The sequence below is a fragment of the Physella acuta genome, unplaced genomic scaffold (genome assembly GCF_028476545.2).
Source record: "Physella acuta isolate Inbredline_101_S28 unplaced genomic scaffold, ASM2847654v3 ptg000178l, whole genome shotgun sequence".
Taxonomy (NCBI): domain Eukaryota; kingdom Metazoa; phylum Mollusca; class Gastropoda; family Physidae; genus Physella; species Physella acuta.
The window spans coordinates 644,200-671,978 of NW_026731697.1; the positions used below are offsets into that span (position 1 = coordinate 644,200).

Here is a 27,779-nt window from a genome sequence, read left to right on the forward strand (position 1 = left end):
ATACAAAGATTATATAGGGAAATACGACTGGTCAGTTTTGACCCATTTAACGAATTTTCCCGGACATGGCGAGTTTTTTGTGACACCCCGAGGCGTTCTCCTACCACCTCACAAAATTTCAAGGGGGGTCGTCGGAGGAAATTTTTTTTCGTAATAGAGCTCATATAAAGAGAATTTCACTCGCGGTCACTTTTTAGCCCTCGTCGAGGGCTTTGAGTGAAACTGACCGTTTTCCCTAAAGGTCAAGCCATTTACCTAAGAGCATGCAAAACATTAGCCAGATGTAAAGACGGTAAGTGCCCTCAAATCCGTTTTGAAATCACCCTCTGTTTTTCCCATAAAATACAAAGATTATATAGGGAAATACGACTGGTCAGTTTTGACCCATTTAACGAATTTTCCCGGACATGGCGAGTTTTTTGTGACACCCCGAGGCGTTCTCCTACCACCTCACAAAATTTCAAGGGGGGTCGTCGGAGGAAATTTTTTTTCGTAATAGAGCTCATATAAAGAGAATTTCACTCGCGGTCACTTTTTAGCCCTCGTCGAGGGCTTTGAGTGAAACTGACCGTTTTGCCTAAAGGTCAAGCCATTTACCTAAGAGCATGCAAAAAATTAGCCAGATGTAAAGACGGTAAGTGCCCTAAAATTTGTTTTGAAATCACTCTCTGTTTTTCCCGGACATGGCGAGTTTTTTGTGACACCCCGAGGCGTTCTCCTACCACCTCACAAAATTTCAAGGGGGGTCGTCGGAGGAAATTTTTTTTCGTAATATAGCCCATATAAGGCGCCGGTTAGTCGAGGTCAGTTTTGACCCCTTCCCCGTAGACTTTTCGGCCAACCGTCACCGGCCCTCGTGTTCTATCGCCCCAAGGCACCATCGTGCCAAATTTGACGAGCCTGCGGCGCCGGGAAGTGCCCTATCGGGCACCTGACCACTTTGCTTTATATATATAGATAAGTACCAGTTAAAGGTTGTGGCCTTGATAAGTGAACTTTAAATATACCTAAATGGAACAAAGCCGGATCAATATGGATAAATGCTACACAAAAATTTTAAAGATATTTCAAAGAAAGAGGATGGTACATCTTGACATATTTCACATTACTATTTTCCTTACAACTTCAAGTTACCTTGCTGTATAAATAATGTTACATAATCATAACCTTACAAACACTTCAAGCTGGTATAGAAAATATAATCTAAACATTTTAATTCCTTTTCACAATTTTAATAGTTAATACAGTATAATAAAACTGAGAGTAGCATTGTTTAAGTAAAAAATATAATGTTGAAAAATATTATAACATATTAACTATCAAATATAAGTTGGGGGGGCCAGGAGTTTCTTCCAGGCATCTCATTGGGGTGGCATTTTTCCTCAGCCACCTACAACAAACATTTTTTTCCGTGGACTAAAAGATCTCCGAAGGCCGGATGAGAGCACCTCGCGGGCCGGATGCGGCCCGCGGGCCGTAGTTTGGAGACTCCTGACATATAGTATTCAACAACAATATGACACAAGTCAGTGAAGTTGATAAAGGTTAGTATAAACTGGTATAAATCCTGAAATATGATGGATTCAAAAATATATTTGCATACAAACTTGTATAAATCTTTAATCAAATAATAATGGCATATGAATTAAAAAATACATATACATAAAAACTAGTATAACTATTTACTAAAATAGTAATGACATATTATGGATGTAAAATATATATTTGCATACAAACTGGCATGAATATTTGCTAAATAAAAATATATTTGCATATAAAATGGCATCAATGTTACTAAGATGGAAATCACATTAGGAAGAAAAATATATTTAGATAATAATAAACTGAGCAGCAATTGAAAACATAAGAGATTTGTCTAATAAAATACTTAAAAAATACTTTTTAAAAAACCACGTTTTTCTTGTGGACTAAAAAGTAGAAAATAACTATTTACATACATTTGATGACAAAAAACGTGGGTACGTTCACCATCAAATTTCCCGACCCATCTGCCCGACCCACGTTTTTTGTCATCAAATGTATGTAAATAGTTATTTTCTACTTTTTAGTCCACAAGAAAAACGTGGTTTTTTAAAAAGTTTTTTTTAAGTATTTTATTTTCTCCTTTTTAGTCCGTTGCTACACATGAAAAACGTGGTTTTTAAAAAAGTTTTTTATATAGTTTATTTTCTACTTTATCTAATGACTTGATTAAGTATGAATTGACTAAGTGTTTATAAATACACGGACTAAAAAAATCTTGAGCGACCAGGATTCGAACCTGGGTTGTCGCGGCCACAACGCGAAGTACTAACCACTATACGATCACGGCCAGCGCGCTCACATCGATTGGGGCCGAAGTAACTGTGTCAATAAGCCTCCAGTCTTGTCGGTATCTTTAGAAATCATGTCCTCAATTTTATGGTCCTTTGGGCGTAATTAAATTAAGCTAATTACGGTCTCTAATTGCTAGTTTTTATGATTGCATCTGAAATTGTTAGGCGAAAGTAGCCTGCATGCCAAATTTCAGAACTATAGAACAATCAGAAGTGGGCTAATTTTCGATGTCAATTTTAACAACAAACACACAAACGCGAAGCTGAGTTAATAAAAACGTGTTAAAATATAAATGGTATCAAAGCCTTCCTGTGTGAAGGGTAGTCTTGAAAGTTGTCTTTGTACCTGTGACAATAGATAGTTGAAGGTAAAAAATGACACAATATTTTACACAAAAATTATGTCGTATTTTATATATTTAATACACAAGAAAATGTTCAATTTTCATTTACATTTAAAAAAAAACAACACTTAGGACTGATTGAAATATAGCTACAATGGGTTTAGCTTAGAACTTTATGCATGATTCTAAATTTGACCAAAACTTCCTGCATCATACTTTTTGGCTTACATTCTAATGTATGACGCAACATTACATTATCATCACACAGGATTCTACGTCTGATTACTTCTTCTTCTATCTTCTTAATTATAATGTTGGACAGGATTCCTTCCAACATAATTAAGTATTACATGTCAACATATTATGCGCCATATAGGCTGTTAACTCAGATTTCAGCCTGCTTTTCTATCTGGATTTGCTTCCATAGTCCGGTGAAAAACAAACTACAAGGCAGCAGTTGTTTGATTTAGGAATTTTTTTCTCCAAGATGCATTGCTGCCTCTAGCTGTCAAGCTTCATCTGCCCAGGGTTTTGAATTAGGGACCTTACCATGAACTTAACCATCCTCACCATGCGGACCACACATCTGACTAACAATTTTATGCATGACAAGATATGTTGCTGACAACCTACCAGAGATGATTATGTCGAGATCTTGCCACAAATGTTGCAGCAGAAAAACATGTCCACACTAGTCCAGCTAAAGACCATGTTGCTAAAGTCCTGTAAAAAAGGTTAATTTGCTTTTAGTAATTTCATTAATTAAGACAAGAAATTCAATGGAGACGGACAGTATTTTAATATAAATATACTTTTTCACTGCAAAAATATTAAAGTAAAGCATATTATGGTAATGTTTTAAATAGTTAGTTTAATAACCCATAGGGCACATATCATTTGGTAGCAAATATAACAAAATCATGGTTGGACCAGAAAACTTTGTACTCATTGTAACAAAATCAGGTTTTGCAACAAAAATACTGACATTGCCATTTGAAATAAGCAAAGGTTGGGAGCTTTTTTTTTATTAAAAAAATGCTTTTGTGGCACACAAAACATTTTTGATAACTACATTTTTTCCCACTATCAAATAGAAAAAAACGACCATGCAGTAATTGTTGTGGTATGACAACAGCAGGCATACACATACCGAAACAACTGTGACAATTTACTTGAGAATCAACTTATACAGTCTCATATAATCAAAGATAGATTTCATAATCAAGTTTTTTAAACTGATATTAAAAGTCCAAACATGTCTAAAATATTTGATTCAATTCAAGAGGAAATCACAGGTAAAACTTACCATCCGATCCATTGGACAAGCTCTCCAAAATAGTTTGGACATGACACCAGTTCAAACAAGCCACCATGTGGTATATAGTATCCTTTACTGCCTGTCATGAACATTTGGGCACAAATTTTACTTGAGTTAAAGAGGCAGCAAGAACAGTTTTACTTATACAACTTACAAATAATGACTAAAGAAAAGTCAAATCACTACTTAGTATTTCTTAAGGTAATGTTTGTTTAAAAGAAATAGGCAGATAAACACTAAAACTGAAGCCAAGATACTATTGGTTAATCCCTGAAGCCATGATAAAATATTATTTATTAGAAAAAGATGCAGATAGTAAGCTAATGTATATGTTTTTGTTACTCACTGTGTTATCACACACTAGCATGGGTATTAAGTAATTAACTATCATACCATCCCCCTCAATAAAATTGTTATCATACACTAGCATGGCTATTAAGTAATTAACTATCATACCATCCCCCTCAATAAAATTGTTATCATACACTAGCATGGCTATTAAGTAATTAACTATCATACCATCCCCCTCAATAAAATTGTTATCACACACTAGCATGGGTATTAAGTAATTAACTATCATACCATCCCCCTCAATAAAATTGTTATCACACACTAGCATGGCTATTAAGTAATTAACTATCATACCATCCCCCTCAATAAAATTGTTATCACACACTAGCATGGGTATTAAGTAATTAACTATCATACCATCCCCCTCAATAAAATTGTTATCACACACTAGCATGGCTATTAAGTAATTAACTATCATACCATCCCCCTCAATAAAATTGGTATCACACACTAGCATGGCTATTAAGTAATTAACTATCAAACCATCCCCCTCATTAAAATTGTTATCACACACTACCATGGGTATTAAATAATTAACTATCATACCATCCCCCTCGATAAAATTGTTATCACACACTATCATGGCTATTAAGTAATTAACTATCATACCATCCCCCTCAATAAAATTGGTATTGCTGTGACCTTTAGTTTTTCGGAGTGATCTCAACTTCCAGTCTGACGTGCGGTTGATAACAAAGCCTGATATAAAGAGGATCAAACCTAGGATAAATCTTGGGTCACTGGAAAAAATAAATCAAACAAAATCATCAGACGAAAATGCTGATAAAAGTACTAAAGATTGCATTAGATTAAATGGGGAATAAAATTTAATAACAATTATCACATACAAAATGTGTTAAAGTAATGATTGTATGCTAGAGCGACTAGAAAAAAAAATTAACAAAATAATCTAATAAGTCAACATAATTATTTTTCTATAATTTAAAATATTCTTTAAAAAAATGTTTTATTATCAGATAAATAGCATTAGCCAAGAAATTAAATTATAACAGAAATATGAAATTTCTAAACAAAAACTCATTTACATATTTCTAATGATATAATTGCATTTGTTGTGTATGAAAATAGCAATACCATCTTTAATATGGCTAGACACTCATCTACAAACATACATAAACTATATATGTGTCAAATTATAAGTCTGACTTACTAATAGTATGTACTGTAATAGCCAGCTGATCCTATGTGATCAGCATTGATCCAGTGGTACAAGATATTGGGAATGCCACCTCCCAGCGTTATTCTGATAATAAAAAATGTTTTGAAACGCAAAAGCTAATAATTACTTTTTCATGTACCAGTAAATAAAATATTATAACAACAATAATGTTTGGAGTCTTTTTATAAATTCCATTTCCTTCTTTTCAAAAATAAAACTTGTACACACTATATTAAAAATCATTTCATTCAAACAATTGCTTTATACTACCAATATCATAAAACCAATCACAGCTATAGAGTAAACAAACTTACCCCAGTGCAACTTTAGGGTTCTTGTACCTCATAGTAAGTGGGTGAATGATTCCTCTGTCAAATACAATGTTTCAAGTCAACTTTATAATATATACAACACATTTTGAGTAGTCATGAATGCAGTGTCTCAAGAAGTAGTAAAAAAAAAAAGTCCATACAGGCCTATTTAAAATTATCTCATAAGACTAAAGTTATTATTTATTAATATTTAGTTTTGAGAAAAAAACAATGAAAGTGACTACTGGTACCTATGAACTGTGTGGGTAAGGAACATAGCAAAGAAAACATAATTAAGAACTCCTTTGTTAACATCTTCTTTGCTATAGAGGAAAAACACCTAAACAGAAAATCCACACATAAAATTTAAACCATTTAAAAATAACTTATGTCCAAAAATTGCATGTTAAAAATACAAAGGTATCAAGTATAAGTGAAATCATTTATACTAAATTACAATTTTAAAAAAAAGAAATGGTGTTTAAAGTTACCAATGAAAACATTAGAACTCCAGGTATGGCATCTGACAAGATGTGTCCAAGGCGCTGAGGAATCATGGGACCCCAGTTTGTTTCCTGTAAAGAATGCATGTAATGTATGCACATTTGGAAAGAAAACAACAGGGGTCATCCATAAATGACGTCACGCTTTTTTTGATGATTTTTACCCCCCCCCCCCCCCCCTCCGTCACACATCGTCACAAAAGGCCAGACCCCCCCCCCCCCCCAACATTACTATTTGTTAATGCAAAAATGTGACGTCCCACCATCTGAACCCCCCCCCCTCACTCCTACGAGTGTGACATCATTTATGGATGACCCCACAATGTAAAAAAAAAGAGAAAAAAGGGTAATAAATAAATGGAATGAAGTTTTATTCATCCAACACAAAGACATGACATGTCAACTAGTTTATGTTGAACAACATTTTACATAAATAAAATAAAAAGCTTACTGTTCTATCATGTCTTCCATATGGGGCTGGTTTCAACCACTGTCCTATCAATGTTGCTAGAGCTACAACAAAGCCTAGAATGACAAGACCAATGTGTACCCAAAAGTAGGATGTGCCTGGTGTGTAGAAGCTGTATGGAATCGGCTTACAAAAGATAAAGGTGAGTAATTATAAAGTCAAACTATTAAAAAAAATGAAATCAATAGTTAAAATCAAATTATTGAGTAAACATTTTACTGAATGTGTATGGATTATTAGGTTACTTCATAACAGTGAGATAGAAAAGGATAAAGGGTATATAAAGTTAATAAACACTGCTGCAATACATTTCTTTTAGCTGATGGTTATTTTAATATATAGAATTTTAAGTCTTTAACTACAAATCCATTTAATAAAATGAAGAGAGTGAGTAGGACTAAAGTATGTGTTGAACAAAATAGACATTTACTTTTTTTTTACTAGTACTTCTTACTTAATACATATTTACCTCAAACAACATGTTTATATTTTATCAACTCACACCTGAGTTACAAAAAAAAGTCTTCCTCTTCCAGCTGATTATAAGTCAGGTCTTAATGTTTTGATAATAAGGAAACTTGCAGCAAGCTAGAAATAAAAATATATTTTATCATGAATTATAACCATTATGGACAACAAATATCTTAACAGAGCTTTTGAAAAAAAAATAAAAATGTGACTCTAAATCTTCTCCTTTATATTCATGGTTTCTTTCAGACATTTTTCTACATGAGGTATGGGGGCATTTAAAACCTTTGAGTAGGCACAATTAAAATGTACCGACAGTCTGTAGACGAGTTTGAGGTGGGGGGGGGGGGGGGGGGGGGGGGGAAGGAGGCGTATGTCTTTTTTCTTCATAGGGAGCTTGAGGTCAAAACAACAATTTACCAACTAACACTATGTGTGGATATATATTTAAACCTCTGGCCATGTCATTCCGTTTTCTCCCAATGTCTCACAAAAAACTCCTTCAGGACATTCTTGGCCTCCCTTTCATCCTTTAATTAGAAGTTCCATTCCAGGATATGCCTGGTAATATCTGGGCATTTTTGAGTGTGTGCCCTTTCCATTTCCACTCTAATGTCTTCTTCTCCCAGATCAGCGGCACATATTTTAAATTGATCATGGACAATTGGTGGAGAGCACTGCCCCCCCCCCCCCCCCACCAGAAGGCGCCCACCGCTCTATTGGACGAAATAGGAAACAAGCTAGGAGAACGATCGGTTTGTAGGTGTTTATGTAATTTTAAAAATTTTGTTGTGACCGAACGAAAGGATATTTTTGAAAACTTTCTTCGGCAATATTGTTCTAAATTATGGCAGGAATCGATTGGTAATGTTTCAAGTCGCTAAGTGGTCTGGTTGCCGAGATATAGGCCAAAAACTGCATTTTTTGAGGTTTTTTGGCTTTTCCGGGAAATCCAGGAAGGAATTCTGGGAATTTTTTTGGCCCACAACCATCCTCGGAACTTGCTTAAAATATTTGCTTTTGGAACTAGTCCTCGATATTACTTCGTTGAGGAGGAGATACGACTTAAAGCTGCGCACATCCAGCCATCCATAAATAACGAGTTAATAATTGCAATTGTCCAGTATGGAAATTGCGCTAAAAATATTGGAGGGCTATACCTTTAAATAATCAATTGTCCGTCCAACTGAAATCTAAAAGGGCCACAGGAGAAAAATGTCTGAAAGAAACACTGGGGGGGGGGGGGGGATTCTGAAACTGCAGAATGAAAGTTGTCTCACAATTAGGCCTAGTTAGTAGTTACAGCCATTTCACGTTCAGTTACTAGATCTAGAATAAAAACGTAGACTCTATCCCCTATGCTGCTATGCTACTCTATTGAAATTCTTTTTTCTTTAAATTCTAGTTTCAAGCAGTGGCTAGATCTAGAATTCTAGATATTATAATTGACACTTAAAATACTTAAATACAATAAATTTATAAATAGATATAGCCTAGAGATCTAGAGTCTATAGTCTATCTAGATTCTCTTATACTTATGCTTTATACTTACTTATAGTTATAGCACTTAACTTTGTAGTTTAGAATAGATCTAGTCTAGAATAGTACTTTTTTTATGTTATTTTATAGATTCTGAATAATAATCATTATATAAGATTTCTATGACTGTTGCCAGATATAAGCGTAGACCAATAAGACTAAGACTGAACAGATTAGCCTGTGAAAGGGTTTTCTAAATATTTGTTTATTACATTATTTGTAGTGTGAATCAATTCCCACCAATGAAAACGTCAATATTTGTTTATGTTTAGCTATTCTATACTAGGCAGTAGGCATATACTGCACAGTATACACATGTAAAAGCTTAAACAATCTTTTAATCGGGTAGTTCTGACAGCGACTGAAAAAAAAGAATTTAAGGCTCTACAGTTCAAAGTGCACAGTTCAAGGCTATTCACTGTAACAATAAAAAAGGTCACGAAAAGATGTTGACAAGTTTCTTTGCATTCTTTTCGGTGTCGGCGTTGAATCTCTAGTCTAGATCTAGATTTAGATAATCTAATCTAGATCTAGAGTACTAGACCCTCTAGACTAGATCTAGAACTATAATTTTTATAAAGCTAAGCAAGTTTTTTTCCTGTTTCAATTTTTTTGGGTAAAGTTACGGTTTTTACTTTTTACACTTACGACTTACACTTAGTGACTTACTACACAATTTTGCTGTGGGTCGTTACCGTTAGGACTATTATTATTTAATTTTATAGTCTATATAACTATATACTACTATATAGTAAAGTAAATACCTTTATATTATATAATATATATAGTAAACTAAGTAATAGAATATCAGTACTGGCTCTACACATTACTTCTCACGGATGATTGAGGATACCTGACACCGGGTGTGGGGAAATTGCGAGACGCGAAAAGCGAAATGGCGAGGCGGGAAAATGCGAGAAGGTAATGCGAGACATACCTGCGAAATTAAGGGTAAATAGCGAGACACTTTTTGCGAAAAAAGTTTTTTTCTTTTTTTTTTCCATCTTAATTTATTTAAATTATTTTTTGTTTTGTTTTAAAATAAACAAGCATTTAGCCATACCCTTTAACACGAGTGTTGTATGATGTTATTTTTTATCTAGATACTAAGAAGATAGATCTATATCTAGATCTATCTATTTAAAAATCCTAACATCGTTGCTGTGCTACTGTCATCGCCCGCTCTTGTTAGCAAGAGGAAAATCCCGTCTCAGTCAGCATTAATTTAAAAATCTAGCCCGCTCATGTTTATACAAACGTGAGCTGTGTCATTGTGAATTGGTATAATCTTGTCAGCAGGAGAGATATTTTGCAACATCTATTTATGGATTTTTGTACTTGCAAAAAGTCATTTATGGAAGACCCCAAAATAACACCACCACCAAAACAAAAAAATTCAGATAAGTTCAACTTGGTTTTAAAAATATTTGAAGTAGGCCCATAGCTTACGATATAGCACGATTAACTGATAATATCGGTGACGTCACTTTATTTTTTCCCCAAACAGTAAGTAAGAGAAAAAAAAACTGGGGGCATTAAGAGTTCATAAAAGCTTAGGAATAAGCAACACATAAGGGAGGGTTAATCTAGTCCTCGCCTTCACATAGGGCAGTAACTGCATACTTAATTTGATGTTATTTTTTTCTGACTTATTTATGGAAATAATAAATAATAAATTTTTATATATATTTACAATTAATTAATAAGTAATGATATAACATTTATGGGAAAATTTGGAAAAGTCACAACCGTGATATAAAATCTAATATAAATTAGTGTATCCAAATGATGTAGGCATTTCCTTGTGCTTAGATTTATATGGTAAAAAAAAGCTAGAAAAAAAATCGTAGGCGGCGGCTATAATACAAAATTTCTATGCAACAATAGAAAATATGAAAATATGTTTGCGGCGGCAGCGGATCCGGGCACGGCGATCTTCAAAGACGGTAAATCAGGCGGCCTCGGCGTTCCACACAAAAGACAGAAGTTGATCTATCGTCGGCGGTATTTCCGTCGGTTTCGAACAAGGTGGTATTCTAAGTCGACACAAAAGATGGGGGGAGTTGACAAATCATCAGTATGTCTAGCGACGGAAAAATCGGAAGTTTTAACAATGTAAACGAAACGTCTTTGAAGTCTGGACCAAATACCATTGAATATCGGGTGCGGTAAATTTTTCGCAGAAATCTTCGCATTTCAACACTACCCAGCGTAAGTATCGGGTTGTGGTAAAATGCGAGACAAAAAAGTCACATGACCGACCGTTTTCGCGCCCTTCTCGCATTTTCCCGCCTCGCCATTTCGCTTTTCGCGTCTCGCAATTTCCCCACACCCAGTGACACCTGTGGTCCAATGTGCGCGCAATAGTTGACATTTCTGAAAAAAACTCACACAAAATAGTAAATACTAAATACTAAAATTATTTAAAATAGGTGTGTTAGGTTGTTAGTTTGTTAGTAATGTTAGTCAACAATGTTAGTATCACCTTTATTCTTTATCGTTAGAAATCAGAGTCAGAGGCATCAATTCTGAGGGCGTCTAACACTCCTGAAAATTGTATGCAGGGTGTGAATTTGCTTGTAATTCTTAATGAAAATTTGATGAATATTTTGTTGATATATCATTATTAATGTATCCCCCCCCCAAAAAAAAAACAAACAAACAACAAACAAAAACAACTGCTGTGTTGAAAATATCAATAATTTATTAATAACCTTTAAAAATATTTCAAATATTCGACTATAAGTTGTAGGCCTACATTATTTATAATTTATAATAGATCATTTCCACACTTTAGGAACTAGATCTAGAAACTTACTAATGGAGGAGTTATCTTTCCAAAAGTTTGAAAGTTTCAACTTTGAAAGTGTTCCTGTATTCCTTTCTGGCTGGAATATAATCTCTAAATCCTTGGATGCTGACAAAAGAGATTCAGAAGTTCTTCGAGCAAAAGCTTTTTATTTTAATAAGTGAGTAAAGTTTAGTTGTTTTGAGGTGTATGCTATTACTTATTGAAGCACTTGATGTTCCTTGTCTAATGATCAATAACAATAACATATAGCTAGATACTAGATAACATTAAAATCTGCTTGCCTTAATAAAAGCACAAATACATAACATAAAAAACAAATGTAGTTATGCTGATTCAATCCACTAAAAATAATTTGTACTTGTACTTATTCCAGTTAGTAAAGATGCCTACTTTAAGTTAATGTAATTGTTTTTAATCATACAATATATTGTGGTATCTTTTTAATCTTGATTGCTAAGGTCCAAATCTAAATTTTAAGATTGTAGATTGGATTCATTTTAAAGCTAAATATTCACTTAATCTTGTCAATTAGTATTAGATCTAGTATATTTTTAAAAATTAGCACCAAAGATCTGTTTTTTACTTTATTTATGTCTTGATGATAGCAATATTACCATTCATTCACATCTTTAAAGCCAGATTGTAATTATTGTAATTTTACTTTCAGGAATGTAATGAAATTTGATTTTAGAAAATATTTGGTGTGGAAAAATTTACAACACAGTTCTTCAAACCATTACCCAGAAAACTCTTTGGACAGTGATTATGATAAATTGGAAGGTATCTAATTCTCTCTATCTAAATAGGCCTGTATTAATGTATTAACTTGTTATACTGCCAAAAATACTTTTGTCTTTTATATATATATATATATATATATATATATATATATATATATATATATATATATATATATATATATATATATATATATATATATATATATATATATATATATATATATATGTATTGACATTTGTTAAAATAAAGATAGTACCTTTTTAATAGGATTTGAGATATGTCAAAGCCATTTTTTTTTTACATTTAATTTTCTCAGCAAAAAAAGATGAAAACACACCTGCTCATCTTGAATCAGCTTTAAATAGTGACGTTTTGTCAGACACTTTGCATTGTCAGCAGCAGACTTGTTTAACTACTATCCACAAAACAGCTGGGAATTCACAGAGTCTTACTGATCCCATCTCTTCAGAAGATGACACTAAATCCAACAGTTCAGATAAGAACTCTTCCATAGATGGAGATTATGAATTAAGTACACTTGCTGGTCAATTGGAGTCTGTAGGTCTCGGTGTTCTCAGTGAATATGCTAGTAAAGAAAGCAGTTCAGAAGAAAATGCTACCTCTCAAAATGAAAGTGAAACTGAATGTAAGCTTAGTTTGTCTGAGATTGCTGAATTATTGCAGAATAACTTACCCATCCCTGGTTTAAAATCTTTAAATATAAAGCCAATAAATACTGAGCCTACTCCTTCAAAATTAAAAAGACCTCTTAAACCATGGGAGTCAATGCGGGACAAACAAGAGTTATAGTTATTAGGCAAATTAATTTTTTATTGTCCCATGTCAGATTAGGTGTTTAGAAAACGCCAGTAAATTTGTCTAGCTTATTTGTATTTTACAGATTGTAAAACTATTACAAAAACATGAATTATGTAAGTTATTGATTTAGATACCAAAATGTAGCATGAAAGGCTCTTGTCCACAGGGTAGCTATTGCTGTGTTTAATTTTATTGTTGGTTTATGAACAGCCAGTAGACTGATGTATAAAATCAAGATAGGTTTTAACTTCATTACATTTCCGTTCGGCCAATATTTTATCTTCTTCGTAAAAATGTATTTATCAAAGGTTGAGTTTAACAATTGAACTTTTATTCACATTCCTTCCAGATTGTTGTTCATTCTTTTATTTTATAATTTGTACAGCACTGTAACTGTAATAAGATTTGCAGAACTTTTTACACAAAACATGAACCCAGAACCTCAGTAGAGAAAACAAAAGAGTGATTTATTTGTAAACTTTGAATGTATTTCTTTCATGTTAAACATCACAACTCGTGTTACAATTTTTCACTAAAAGTTTCGTCCCATTATCTTCTGTCTGCAAACATTACATTATTGACCAGATATTCACCACACATTGCATTAAATTTAATATTTTTGATTAAAAAAAAAAACAACTATGGGAATGAAAAGTTAAAATTATTTTTAATTCTTTAATAATTATCTGGGGATTAAAGTAATTTAAAAAATAAACTCTGACAGTTCATCATTTAAAACTTTAAAGTATATTTGGCTTTGAATCCAATGGCATTTGGCTTTTAAAAAAACTGGCTACTGATTTCAAGAAATTGAAACAGTACTGTCCACATGTTTATATAGCATGACCCAAAGTTTTATTATTTTAAAGTTTTGATTGTAATTGACTTTTGATAAATCACAGTTGTGTAAACAAACTATTCTTGAATTATTGATGAAGAAATTAATGTTTTAATTATGAATGTAACATGTTCATGAAAACACAGTGCAGATACAATAACGTAATATATTTGTAAATGAACATCTTCTTAATCAGTGCATACATTTTTTAATTTAATAAAATGTATATAATTTTTCTGAAGTTGCTTATTTGTATTTATCCATCATTGTCAACTTTGATTTCACAGCAATTTAATTAGCAAATCATACATCACAGTAGTTACACATACAGGTACACATATGGTAAACTTTGAGCGGACACAACATAATTTATGGCAACCTTACATTCTAAATTCTGGCACAACATAATTCACTGGTGTTCTTACATGTAATGAATGGCAGCCTCACACATAATGCACTTTGAGCCCCCTATTACAAGGCAACCATCTAAATCATAAGCTCTGTGTTGTAGAACACAACATACATCTGTCACACGTACGTTTGAGCGGACACAACAAAATTTATGGCAAACATGTAAAACTCTAAACAGGCTGTGCACATGACACAGCAGAATATGTCTCATTGTTGGAAGATTATATGTTAGGCTAGAACGTACTCACATACACATCAACAACCAGTCACCTATTTACAAGTGTAATAGTCAATGCAAGGCATTGAGTATTTTATATATATTTACATAACGTTTAATAAGCAATATAAGAAACTTATGTCAGTATACATTTTTAAAAAATAAAACTGACGAAAGTCGTATAATTGTTTACAAGTCAAAGCGTATATAGCCCAGGATTGTTTGAAGAAGCTGCCTGGGTTGTTGTTTATTAAATAGAGTACAAACTTCAGCAGTGGTTCAGACACAGTTTAAACGACTCATTGCTTAAGTGAATTATTAGTTTTGTTATATTTATATACACGTTATATTCTTGAAATGTCAAATGTAGTTCATGATAAAATGCATTGTTTAAAATAACAGAATGATAGCATAGATTTTCATTGATCAAGCTGTTTATAACATAGTTTAAAAATATCGCTTTAGAGTTAATCCCTAAATAAAATTAAAAGAAAGAAACTTACACAGAAATCTTAATTTATGAAGATGCTTTATATATTTGTTTAAAAAAATAGTATAACGATTTCTTTTTTTTTAAAGTTAAATAATAAAAAAAATTCCATCACAATTTTCAAAAATCAGACTGAATCACTAAAAGAATAAATAATTGTACACACATGTCCATTCCAAATGTTTAAACTCCTGCTCAAGCACACACATACTGAACACAGTTTAAAAACAAACACAAACTATGTACACAAAACATACATCCAATCCATTTTTAATTAAAAGATGTAAAGAACAAAACAACGCTCAAATCTGGTACATGTTTTAACATGGAATCTACACCCCTCCTCACCCACCTCCAGCTCTCCCCCAACTAAAAGTTTGTTCAATCATCATAAAATCATGTCCTGCATACTGGAAGCAGATAAAAATTAAACATGGAATGGCTAAATCATAAGTTTTAAAAAGAATACTAACTTCCCTCAATATCATAAAATAGAAGTTTACATTGAGAATGTTTAATTGTATTGTAGCATTGGGTACACTTGCATGTACATTGTACACCTACATGTGCAGCGTACACTTACATGTACAGTGTACACCTACATGTGCAATGTACACTTGCATGTGCAGTGTACACTTGCATTTACAGTGTACAATTCCATGTACTATGTATACCTGCATGTGCAGTATACATCTACATGTACAACATACACTTGCATGTGCAACATACACTTACACATGCAGTGTACACTTGCATGTGCAGAGTACAAGACAATGCTGCTGCCTGGCTAACAGTGATCTAAGAAATGTAACTCCGTTCAGGTATTTACATTCAATAGAGTTAGTCCCCTTTATTTAAAATTTAAACCCCACCATAACATTAACAAGTAAATAACGTTATTGTTTACAAAATCGTTTTTTGCACAAATCGTTGTTTATCTCCTTAAAAAATTTAAGTTTATCATCATCAGAAACCTTTGATGGCACTGAAAAAAAATCTGGCAATTGATTGGTTAACCAAAGGCATCTTCAGATGGAGGAACATAGGAGAAACCTTCAAACACGCCGTCTGCTTCCATAACACTTGCACTGACCAGACGACTGCCCTGTCCCCCTGATCTTCCAATTGATGCTGTTGAGAAAAGAATACAATTGCTAATAATTTTATTTAACAAAACTCATCAATTCAGCAAAAAATTTTTTTTAACGCAGGCAATTTTAAAACAAGATTCTTATTAATCCCTTTACCGTGTGTCACGAGTTAACTCGTCATATAAAATCTTGGGCTTAACCGTACATCACGAGTTAACTCGTATTCAGATAAAAAAGTCGTCTGTGTGCCGTGCGTCGCGAGTTAACTCGTTTTGATACGAAAATACGAAAATAGCATTGGAAATCAATAACAATGTAGAGGGAGGCTAATATAACAGCCAATTCAACAGCGTTTGATAAAAATAGGTCATCACGTGATGTTGGTTCTGTGCTTTTGAATTACCTTCTTTATATTTACCTCATAAATTCTAAATGTCAACTCATTTTCACTCAAAATGATGTTTTATTTTGTCAGGACAACATAACAAATCAAATAATGGAAAAAAAAAATACAGTTTCCAAAAAAAAAAAAGTTTTTTTTTTTTTTTTCCACGGTAAAGGGGTTAAACCTTTCTAAAGTAGTAAAGTTTGAAACTTTCTAGATTTATTTGCAAATTATTCAGTTATTACAAACTCCTAAGTTTAGTTAAGTGTAAGATTAACTACAGTGGTGATACCTAATTCACCTGAACTACACTTAGTGGACCTATAGTGTAAGATTAACTACAGTGGTGATACCTAATTCCCCTGAAATGAACTTAGTGAACCTATAGTGTAAGATTAACTACAGTGGTGATGCCTAATTCCCCTGAAATGAACTTAGTGAACCTACCTGGTACTGGCTCTCTAACAAACTCTGGGTCAAAATGTTTCAGGTCCAGATGGTCAGTCTGGAATTCAAGACATTCACAGTTTAGGCTAATTTTCAGATGCTAACGTTAATGATATTAAGCATTATATAGAGCAACTTTAAGGAGAAGTGCATTTAACATGATATTCCCATCAATACCTAGGCCCATATAGCTGGTATCAGCATTTATACAATTTAAAATTTAAGACTTAGCGCTAGTGTTGAATTGTTAGGTTTCTAAATCATATTTTGGTGATAGCTAGGTAAACATGATACAACTAATTGATCTGCATGAAAACTTTTGAAATTATAGGACATAACTTGCTACATTAGGGTTGTGATTTAAGTATGTGATTTAACATACAAGATCAGGGTTGTATGTGATTTAACATACCACATTAGGGTTGTATGTGATTTAACATACAAGATTAGGGTTGTATGTGATTTAACATACGACATTAGGGTTGTATGTGATTTAACATAACACATTAGGGTTGTATGTGATTTAACATACGACATTAGGGTTGTATGTGATTTAACATAACACATTAGGGTTGTATGTGATATAACATACCACATTAGGGTTGTATGTGATTTAACATACCACATTAGGGTTTTATGTGAAATAACATACCACATTAGGGTTGTATGTGATTTAACATACCACATTAGAGTTGTATGTGATTTAACATACCACATTAGGGTTGTATGGAGGTGTGATCTTCTTGTCGTACAGATCCTGCCAGTTAATGTCTGAGAAGAAGTCGTGGTTCTTGATCTCCTGGAAATCTCTTTTTGCCCCGAGCCTGTTCTCCTTTTCTTTCTGCAGCAACTGAGAATAACCAAGTTGGTTCTTTATATATCAAACTAAGTAAACAATAATTATTGAAAACTTACGTCACTAGGAAGTTAGAATGTTTTTTTAAAACAGCTTGTAGCTCTTGTTATAGCTAATATAAAAGCAGAATTTCTTTCAGTTCACCACACCCTGAAAAAATTCTACCCCCCCTACCCGAACGAAATTTATATAATTTATACAGAAAATATATACTTTTAACAGTGTCTGCCCCTCCCCCCCCTGAAGAAAGTCTACCCCCTCCCCCCCCCCCCCCCCCCCCCGAGAAAAAAAAGTCTGGAAGAATCACTGTACAAAAGGTAGCTATATGGTAACTGCTGATTTAAAATTGTTTATTCTCTTTTATTATTTTTTGTCAAAACTTAACAGTGGTGTTGAGACCGGCTTTTTAGAAAAAAATTTAAGTTAAGAAAATAATAATAAAATCTTAACAGTAAATAAACTTGATTGAAGTCAAAGAAAAAGCAAGTTTAATTTTTCTTTTAAAAATCGATTTACTGTTTAAAAAGTACATCCAATGATACTTGATTTATTTATCTGATAACAATATATCATGTTGGTTGTGCTACTTACTCCCTCTAGCAGAGATCTCCCAGCAGCCGAAACGTTTGTACGGAGTCTTAAAGGCTTGAAGAGAATGTTGTCATACATTTCAGCCGTGTCTCGGCTGTAAAAAGGGGGCTGAAACGACAAAAACGTTTTTTATTAAATTGGTTGTCTCCCCTGGTTTGAGCTCTTTAAATTGAAGGCAGATAAAGCGGTTTATGACTTTAAAAATAATCCGGTTACCTCCCCTAGCCATAACATCCATTAATCACAACAAATGTGACAGGACAGGATATTTTAAAACAAATTTTGACATTTTGATTGTGACAGCAGAACCACTAAACTTTTCACATCTTTAAACTTTACTTTAACAGGAAGTGAGTCATCCGCATCATACCTGCACGTTGACAAGTTCACCCCACCACACACACACACTCACTGCCATCTACATGTAAACATTGTATCCTTTCACCTTGAACACAAAACATCCATGGCACATCCACCTACCTACACAACCACACACAGAACATCCACATCCACCTACCTACACATCCACACACAACATCGAGACCCACTAGCCTACACAACCACACACAGAACATCCACATCCACCTACCTACACAACCACACACAGAACATCCACCTACCTACACAACCACACACACAACATCCACATCCACCTACCTACACAACCACACAGAACATCCACCTACCTACACAACCACACACAACATCGAGACCCACCTACCTACACAACCACACACAGAGCATCCACATTCACCTACCTACACAACCACACACAGAACATCCACCTACCTACACAACCACACACACAACATCCACATCCACCTACCTACACAACCACACACAGAACATCCACCTACCTACACAACCACACACACAACATCCACATCCACCTACCTACACAACCACACACAGAACATCCACCTACCTACACAACCACACACACAACATCCACATCCACCTACCTACACAACCACACACAGAACATCCACCTACCTACACAACCACACACAGAACATCCACATCCACCTACCTACACATCCACACACAACATCGAGACCCACTAGCCTACACAACCACACACACAACATCCACATCCTACACAACCACACACAGAACATCCACATCCACCTACCTACACAACCACACACAGAACATCCACCTACCTACACAACCACACACAGAACATCCACATCCACCTACCTACACAACCACACACAGAACATCCACCTACCTACACAACCACACACAGAAAATCCACATCCACCTACCTACACAACCACACACAGAACATCCACCTACCTACACAACCACACACAACATCGAGACCCACCTACCTACACAACCACACACACAACATCCACATCCTACACAACCACACACAACATCGAGACCCACCTACCTACACAACCACACACAGAACATCCACCTACCTACACAACCACACACAGAACATCCACATCCACCTACCTACACAACCACACACAGAACATCCACATCCACCTACCTACACATCCACACACAACATCGAGACCCACTAGCCTACACAACCACACACAGAACATCCACATGCTAATATTACAAACGAACTGCCTGCACTTACCAGGCCGTAGAGCATCTCATACAAGACGGCACCTAAACACCACCAATCCACGGTTTTGTCGTACGGTTTCTTGCGTAACACTTCCGGTGCCAAGTACTGTAATAGAAAAAAAGCAGAAATGTTAAAAACTTGATGTGCATCGTATTGTGAATGTTTGTTTAAAAAAAATGTTACAGATCAAAACACTGGTCAGGCTTTAACGGGAGGAAATTCTCTTCCTAGTAATCTACAATAACATTGATCATAACAATGGTATTTTAAGCTGGCCTTTATTGTTTCTTTCAGGAAAATTACCACCCCCCCTCCCTACACCGATGTACGTCCACTCACGGACAAATCGGACAAAAAAACAGGAAAAAAGGATTAAATTTACAACTTTTTGATCCTCGCCCTGGAAATTTCACCCCCCCCCTCCTGGAGCAAAATTTTAAAAAGAAACCCTGATTATAACCCCAAAGACGTTTTTTTTTCAAATAAATAAATAAATAAAAAAGTTTTGTTTTAGAGAAATTGACTCTGTACTTTAAACAAGTAATTAAAAAAAGTCTAGTGACAATTTTAGCGCAATTTCCTTGTGTTATCTAAAAATAGCTCTGTCGTAGCGTAAATCAAGAGCAGGGTTAGTAAAACCATCGGTTAGTTATTAAAACGTTTTTTATTAATTTTTTTTCAGTATTTTACATGTTTTATTTACAATAGAGTAACATGACTAAAAACCACTGCGCGCCCAGCTACCGAACGTGACGTCGCAGCCATTGAACGTGATGGCGCAGCTATTGAACGTGATGACGCGTGTGGTGTGGTTGCATAAAATGCCTACTAATTCGGTCCAAATTTTAATTAATTCAAAATTTTTTTTGTGACCAAACGAAAGGATATTTTTGAAAACTTTCTTCGGCAATATTGTTCTAAATTATGGCAGGAATCGATTGGTACATGTTTCAAGTCGCTAAGTAGTCTGGTTGCCGAGTTATGGGCCAAAAACTACATTTTTTCGAGGTTTTATGGCTTTTCCGGGAAATCCATGAAAGAAACCCGGAATTTTTATGGCCTATGTTCATCCTCGTAACTTGCTTAACATAATTGCTTTTGGAACTAGTCCTCGATATTGCTTCGTTGAGGAGGAGATACGACTTAAAGCTGCGGACACACATCCATCCATCCATTCATCCATTCATTCCCAGAAAAGACGAGTTAATAAACGCAATTCTCCAGAATGGAAATTGCGCTAAAAAATACGAGTATGTTGTCTTAATTTTTAATCCGATTCTAATACGACACCAGACGCCAGAACTATAAAAATATTTCCGAAATCCAGAATCTAGGAACTTAAAGCGCACTTTAACGAAAATATTTCGAATTATTTCGTAATAACACTTTTTATTACTTTTTGAGAGAAAAGATATGAGTTATTTTCGTTTCAGCATAAATGTCATGTCCACAGCGGAAGTTGAAATTTATAACTCAACGAGCGCGAGCTTCAGAATTTGTCAAGCGCGAGTTCCCCGGATGTCGTACGTCGTCCGGTCGCCTTGACATTCCTTCTTTAAAAACATGCAAACACATAACACTTACTTCTACGGTTTCATTGCCTGGCATAGTGTCAGACAAGGCCGGTGAATTAGATTCAAGGTCCGTTTGTTCAAAAGTAAATAAAGTTCAAGGTAATTTTATTTAAATTTGTGACACTGAAATGTTTTATTGTGTTTTGGTCCGTTTCTATTAGACAAGTTCATGCAGATATCGTCTAGATAGGCATAGATGGTGTTGGTGCAGGAAATGCAAATGCGGGGGATGGGGACCAAAGGCGTAGTGACGTGGGGAGGGGGGGTACATATGTCCCCGGGCGCCAAAATAAGCTCATTTTAGCAGCTATTTTGAATTATAAATATAAAAAATATATGGGGGGGGGAGGGCGCCAAATTGAAAGTTTGTCCCCAGGAGGGGTCACTACGCCTCTGGGGGGGGGGGGGGGAGGGAGGGGGGAGGGAGGTGGTGGGGCGAGTGTTGTTCCGAAGGAATGGGTTGGTCTTTGTGGTGGTTTTTGTGATAAGCTTGTAAATGTTGGGTCCCTAACCAATATATTCAACTTGCACTTTCATTTAAAAAATTGTTTCGTTAATTTTTTTTGTTAGATCTACTTCTTTAACTTTTTTTAAAAAAAAGCGATTTGTTAGGTTGCGATGTACCGTTTTTGTCACCAGGATATGACGTCATACTGCGCTACATCACTTACCCCCACCATTACAACCCCCCATTTAGCTGCTGTCCAATCGGAACAGCGCAGCAACACAAACATGCATCTTTTCTCAAATTTAAGAAAAACTGGTAATATTAATACATATATAGCTGGCAGCATGTATACTGGTTGGCAACATTTATACATATGTAGGACGTCTCTGCGTCCACCCAACTTTGATGGGTGTCGGACTCGAATAGAGGAAAGTAAAGGCTAATGAGCATGGTGCTGACCACACTATCACTTCATTTTCCGAGGTCAGAGAAACATAAACTCTACTTCAACTGCCACAAGGATAATTCCAAAAGCCAATATTATACTTCAAGAATATCCTACTGCAACTCTCTACATACAGGCGACTCAAGTATAATAAAAATAAGAGAAAAAGATGAAACGGGAAGATGGAAAAGTCGAGAAAACTTCAGAGCTGAATGATAAGGTAGATGCAGTGAGGAGCTTAGATGTGAGAAACATGATTGTGAGGTGACATAATGTGTGGTGACAGGTGACACAACGTGAGGTGACACAATGTGTGGTGACAGGTGACACAACGTGAGGTGACACAATGTGTGGTGACAGGTGACACAACGTGAGGTGACACAATGTGTGGTGACAGGTGACACAACGTGAGGTGACACAATGTGTGGTGACAGGTGACACAACGTGAGGTGACACAATGTGTGGTACAATATGAGGTGACACAATGTGTGGTGACAATGTGTGGTGACACAATGCGAGGTGACACAATGTGTGGTGACACAATGCGAAGTGACACAATGTGTGGTGACAATGTGTAGTGACACAATGTGAGGTGACAGGTGACACAACGTGAGGTGACACAGTATGTGGTGACACACTGTGAGGTGACACAACATGAGGTGACACAATGCGAGGTGACACAAGGTGATGTGACACAAGGTGATGTGCAACTCTGTTTACCTCGGGTGTTCCACAGAAAGTTGACGTCGTTCCCTGACCCACAATTCCCTCCTTGCAAAGGCCAAAGTCAGTCAGGACCACGTGACCCTGTGGTGGAGATAAGAAAAACACGTTTAAAACATTACAAAAAACACAACAACATTTTTACATATATAAAAACAATCACAACACAACTTGAACACACATAACAAAAACATAACAAAAATCAACAAAGGTTAAACACTAAAGGTGTTAAAAAAGTTTCCATACTCAATTTTTACCACACATTGAGTAAAAAACAAATCGTTAGTCGCTATAATAGCTGCATCATGCGGAAACTGTAACCAGCAGTTAAAAACTGTATGATAAATGGCTAACATTTGCAAATCACCCCCTTCCCCTGCCCAATGATCAAATACTCAGCCGAACAGGAATCAAACAACTTCGATTGTTTGTTGGCTTACATGTTAAACTTACATTGTGTTACAGGTTAAACTTACATTGTGTTACCGTCTCTAGAACATACAATTTTTTCCATTCCCAATATATCGTGTTTTCGCCATTAACCCCTTAACTGCTGCTAGTAAATTTTAATAGCCTATAAATGCGTGCGTCACTACTTTTAAATATACCCATAAAATGGCTAAACATAGTAGGCTAAAAGCTTGAAATCAAAATATTTGTTCATCTATTTTTAGCGTTACTGGCATTTCTATTTTTAAAAACGAATAGACCTATTTAACAAGAGCAAATCTAAAATAAACAAAAGGAATCAGGACACAAATTGCTGCAAAACACATCTGGTTTTCCTGCTTGTTCGAATTTGACCCTAAATTAATTTTCTAAATTACCGCGTTGTCAGCCATTATGTCAAGCGCATCATTAATCAGGAGAATCCAATTAAACCTGGATCTGTTTACAGTCAATAATCTCTCAACACGTTCAATTTATAAAAAACTACAACCAAAATGACGGGCCAAGGTTACGTACGACAACGAAATAAAGTTCCAGGTAAGCAGTACAAAATAAACCTACGTTACCAAGCTTATTATAAACTGTATTACAAAAATTATTCACATTTTCCTGCATTTAAGCAGCAGTAAAAAATGAAACATGAATGTGGTGTAACTAGTTATCAGAACTTACCGTTGAGTCGAGCAGAATGTTTTCTGGTTTGAGATCTCTGTTAAAAAAAAAGAAAATACAATTACATTATTTTTGTTTTATTTAGGGCTGCAATTTATTACAATACAAAGCTGGAAAAAATTGACTGATGAGTGCTTCAATAGTGGGAGATAGAGTTGGTAGCGGGGTGGGCGTTGGCTGGGTCGTGTATAGACCCAATACAGATGTCGTAGAGGTCTTTAACTTTAAAGACCTTTTCAATCTTCACAACAAATAACGATCCAAAATATAACAAAACCCTAACACTTTAACTAAAAATAGCACTAAACAGGCTAAATTTACCCTCAATAATCTATATATAGAGTCATAATTAATTTGTTAAGTCTGACAGACAAGACCACGTGTCTTCATTAATCAGAGTCTACCGCTCGTCAATAAAGGCGCAGCCGTGTGTTGTAACACAATGATTAACCCTTTTAGTACCAGAACCCAGTTATAGTATACACAGGGTGTGGGGGTGATATTACAAAATGATTAACCCTTTTAGTACCAGCCCAAATTAAAGTATATACAGCGTGTGGGAGTGATATTAAAATGTACACTTTTTTAAATAATAGGGAGTGGGGATGGGGGGGGGGAAGAAGCCTAGGCTTATTAAAAAACAATTTAAAGTCAACATTAAATTAATTAAATTAATTTAAAACGCGTTCGGGTTTTTTTGCGTACTGGAGCCGACGCAGACAAATGACCAAATCACCGCGACACCCCCAACACAAACCGACACGCATACAAATGTGTACACTAACAAACATGTCATATACACATGTACACGCAAACCCAATGTTCTTCTTCTTTCACTATGCCAGCTTTTGGGCGGAAATAAACCTTAACCCCGTGACCCCCCTGTCACCATTTTGGTTGTCGGTGGGTTATTAAAAGAACAAGAGCGACTACTTCCCGTCCACCTTTGCCCAGCATTCCGCTGGAGAGTTATGTCCCCTGAGGAGTAGAGCCGTTTCGTCAAGGTTTTTTATTTATTAAGGATGTTTTCGGTAGCTAAAAATAGCCCAGACAGAGTGGTAAAATTTAAGAATGAAAGACTAGGATTTAGCAACAAATGACGTGACATTTCATGTACAGGATTGTTTCGTTGTGAAGTAGTTCATCACTTTAGTGTTTTTGTTTTTAAGTTTATTTTTACGCTAAATGTTTATATAAATTAGGGTCAGACCTAGTGAATCTGCTCATACAAATTATGCTGAATTTTGTTTTTTTCTCTACAGTTTTTTTTTCTCTTTTTTTCCCGGGAGAGGGGTTGTGGGGGTGGGGTGGCTGAGTTAGACTAAGTGAGTAAGTGACCAAATATTTTGGTAACATTGGATTCTACTTGTAATTTGTTGACTGCTGGGGAGCTCTAGCAGAAGATACAGTCAGGTCGAACTGCTTCCATGATGGAGAGTAGCAATCGTTCTAGTTTGTTAACCCAGCTATCTCAATCATAGCTCCGTTGTTTTCAACTTTAACTAGCTGTCTTCATCCTTACCGACCTGTCCCCATCATTACCTAACCGATCATTACCTGACTGTCCCCATTCTTACGTAACTTCCGCTCCACCCCGTCATTACCTAACTGTCCCCACCCCCTCCCCCATCATTACCTGTCCCCGTCATAACTCTCCTTGATAGCCTACCAAATGAGGATAATGACGTTGTATCATACCAAATGCATAGCCTGCATCTATAAGCCATGAGCGATTGTACAAGGGCAGCACGTCATTAGCACCTAACCCCCCCCCCATCTATGTGATGTGTGCACGTCAACAATTTTTTTAAAAATTTTAAACGAGGTACTGGAAGACTTGAGGTTCAAGGAAATAAACACGACCCCTCCCTCTCCCTCCCCCACCACCATACATAGCATTTTGCTCATGGGGCAAGAGTCCACAAATATTATTTTCCAGTTTAAAAACATTCTTTTTTTATGATTGATACTTATGTTGTCTAATGAATGTGGTGTCGTATAATGATTGTTGTGTCGTATGATGATTATGGGGTCGTATAATGATTGTGGTGTCGTATGATGATTGTGACGTATAACGATTGTGGTGTCATGTGATGATTGTAATGTCGTATGATTGTTGTGTTGTATGACAATGGGTTTGTTGAATGCTATTTTTGTAAGATTGTGTTGTTGAATGAGGATTGTATGACATGATGATAGTTTGGTAGTATGAGAGTTTTTATGTACTATCGTTGTTATATGTTATTTTTTTGTAAAACAATTAAACCCAGCTTCCATCACATGACTTTAAACCTACACATTTGAACCAAGGACAACTTTGTCCAAGTTCCATAACCCACACGTACTTCGTTACATTCTTGAACTTTGAATCGTTTCATTAAATTTCTACATTAACTGTGCCACGAAAACAATTAATCCATTAATCACATTAAGAGTTCATAATTAAACCTGAAATCTGTAAACACCGGTAATTTAATTAAATAATAAAAACACACACTTTGCGTTAATTAATAATTAAGCTAAACGGATATGAAGGAAGCTACTTCACTACAACAACAAGTAAACAGATGTGTTTGTTTGTTTTGTTTGTTTGTTCGTGGTCACGATGTGCCCAGATATATGCCGTCACTGCCCCCAGGGTAAACCTAACGGTTTGTTTCGTCACATGGAAAAAATATAATAAAATCCATGTTTTTATTGCCACCAATCCAACATTCCATTACAAATATGATTCAAACCATCAATTTCAATAGCCGGATGTACTTATAATTGACGTCACCTCATTGAAACTTTATATGTCTACTTAAAATTTATGTAATCTCATTAAAATATAACTTTGAACTTGGTGACTACAAAAATCCAAGTCCGACTTTTACATTGCATTTTTTAATTAAAAATAAAAAAAAAAAGCAAAACAAGGTAATTAAAATAAAATCTTATCACTAGTTTGAAGGTCAAGGTTCCTGACGTCATACCTCCCACCTCCCAACCCCCTGCCCACAGTGCGAGTTTAGCAAACTTGACGGTACTTTTAAAACCTATTGTTTTCCTGGTGTAACTAGACTTGAATGGTATTCGCGTTCTACTTAGGAAAAAACATTTAAAGTACAGGTGACCTTACCACAGAGGTTGGTTCAGACCCCCCTCCCCCTTCAACTATTCTCACATACAGCATGACATGCCCCCCCCCCCTTTCAACGGTTCTTAATAGACCCCATCGCCCTGACCACACAGCAACACAAAGATCCGAACAAGGAAATACCGTACACATAACCCCACCCCAGCCACCCCTACCACCTTATGTCACGTGACTAGAACATTAAGTTAAAAAAAAAGGATTCTACCGCATCTAAAAATAT

At 35.3% G+C, this 27,779-nt stretch overlaps 3 protein-coding genes across 8 annotated transcripts in view; 1 reads left to right on the forward strand and 2 right to left on the reverse strand.

The window, feature by feature from the left end:
- Nucleotides 1-963: 963 nt before the first annotated feature.
- Nucleotides 964-9,170, reverse strand: LOC131936401 (uncharacterized). 3 transcript variants are annotated; one of them, XM_059293367.1, is made up of 12 exons: nt 9,032-9,170; nt 7,282-7,400; nt 6,795-6,938; nt 6,332-6,415; nt 6,092-6,180; nt 5,844-5,897; nt 5,521-5,613; nt 4,992-5,089; nt 3,987-4,077; nt 3,314-3,403; nt 2,620-2,682; nt 964-1,877 (listed from the first exon to the last, which is right to left on the reverse strand). In XM_059293367.1, coding segments are annotated over exons 2-12 (819 nt in total). In that variant the 5' UTR covers nt 7,294-7,400; nt 9,032-9,170; the 3' UTR covers nt 964-1,876. The 3 variants fall into 3 exon arrangements, with proteins under 3 accessions (XP_059149350.1, XP_059149348.1, XP_059149349.1); XM_059293365.1 differs by having other exon boundaries at nt 4,959-5,089; XM_059293366.1 differs by lacking the exon at nt 964-1,877 and having other exon boundaries at nt 2,619-2,682; nt 4,959-5,089.
- A 2,457-nt stretch (nt 9,171-11,627) lies between these two features.
- Nucleotides 11,628-14,264, forward strand: LOC131936490 (uncharacterized). Its single transcript, XM_059293510.1, has 3 exons — nt 11,628-11,788; nt 12,299-12,411; nt 12,689-14,264. The coding sequence occupies exons 1-3, from the start codon at nt 11,640-11,642 to the stop codon at nt 13,180-13,182; spliced, it is 756 nt and encodes a 251-aa protein (XP_059149493.1). The 5' UTR covers nt 11,628-11,639; the 3' UTR covers nt 13,183-14,264.
- The window catches only part of LOC131936487 (serine/threonine-protein kinase Sgk1), a 112,866-nt gene continuing 98,724 nt past the window's right edge, over nt 13,638-27,779 (reverse strand). For all 4 annotated transcript variants that reach the window (XM_059293505.1, XM_059293504.1, XM_059293506.1 and 1 more), the window contains 7 exons: nt 24,421-24,457; nt 23,296-23,382; nt 20,118-20,213; nt 18,518-18,625; nt 17,783-17,920; nt 17,071-17,128; nt 13,638-16,278 (listed from right to left, as the gene is read on the reverse strand). In XM_059293505.1, coding sequence (XP_059149488.1) covers nt 16,160-16,278; nt 17,071-17,128; nt 17,783-17,920; nt 18,518-18,625; nt 20,118-20,213; nt 23,296-23,382; nt 24,421-24,457 — 643 coding nt within the window. In that variant the 3' untranslated portion in view covers nt 13,638-16,159. The remainder of the gene's footprint in view (nt 16,279-17,070; nt 17,129-17,782; nt 17,921-18,517; nt 18,626-20,117; nt 20,214-23,295; nt 23,383-24,420; nt 24,458-27,779) is intronic.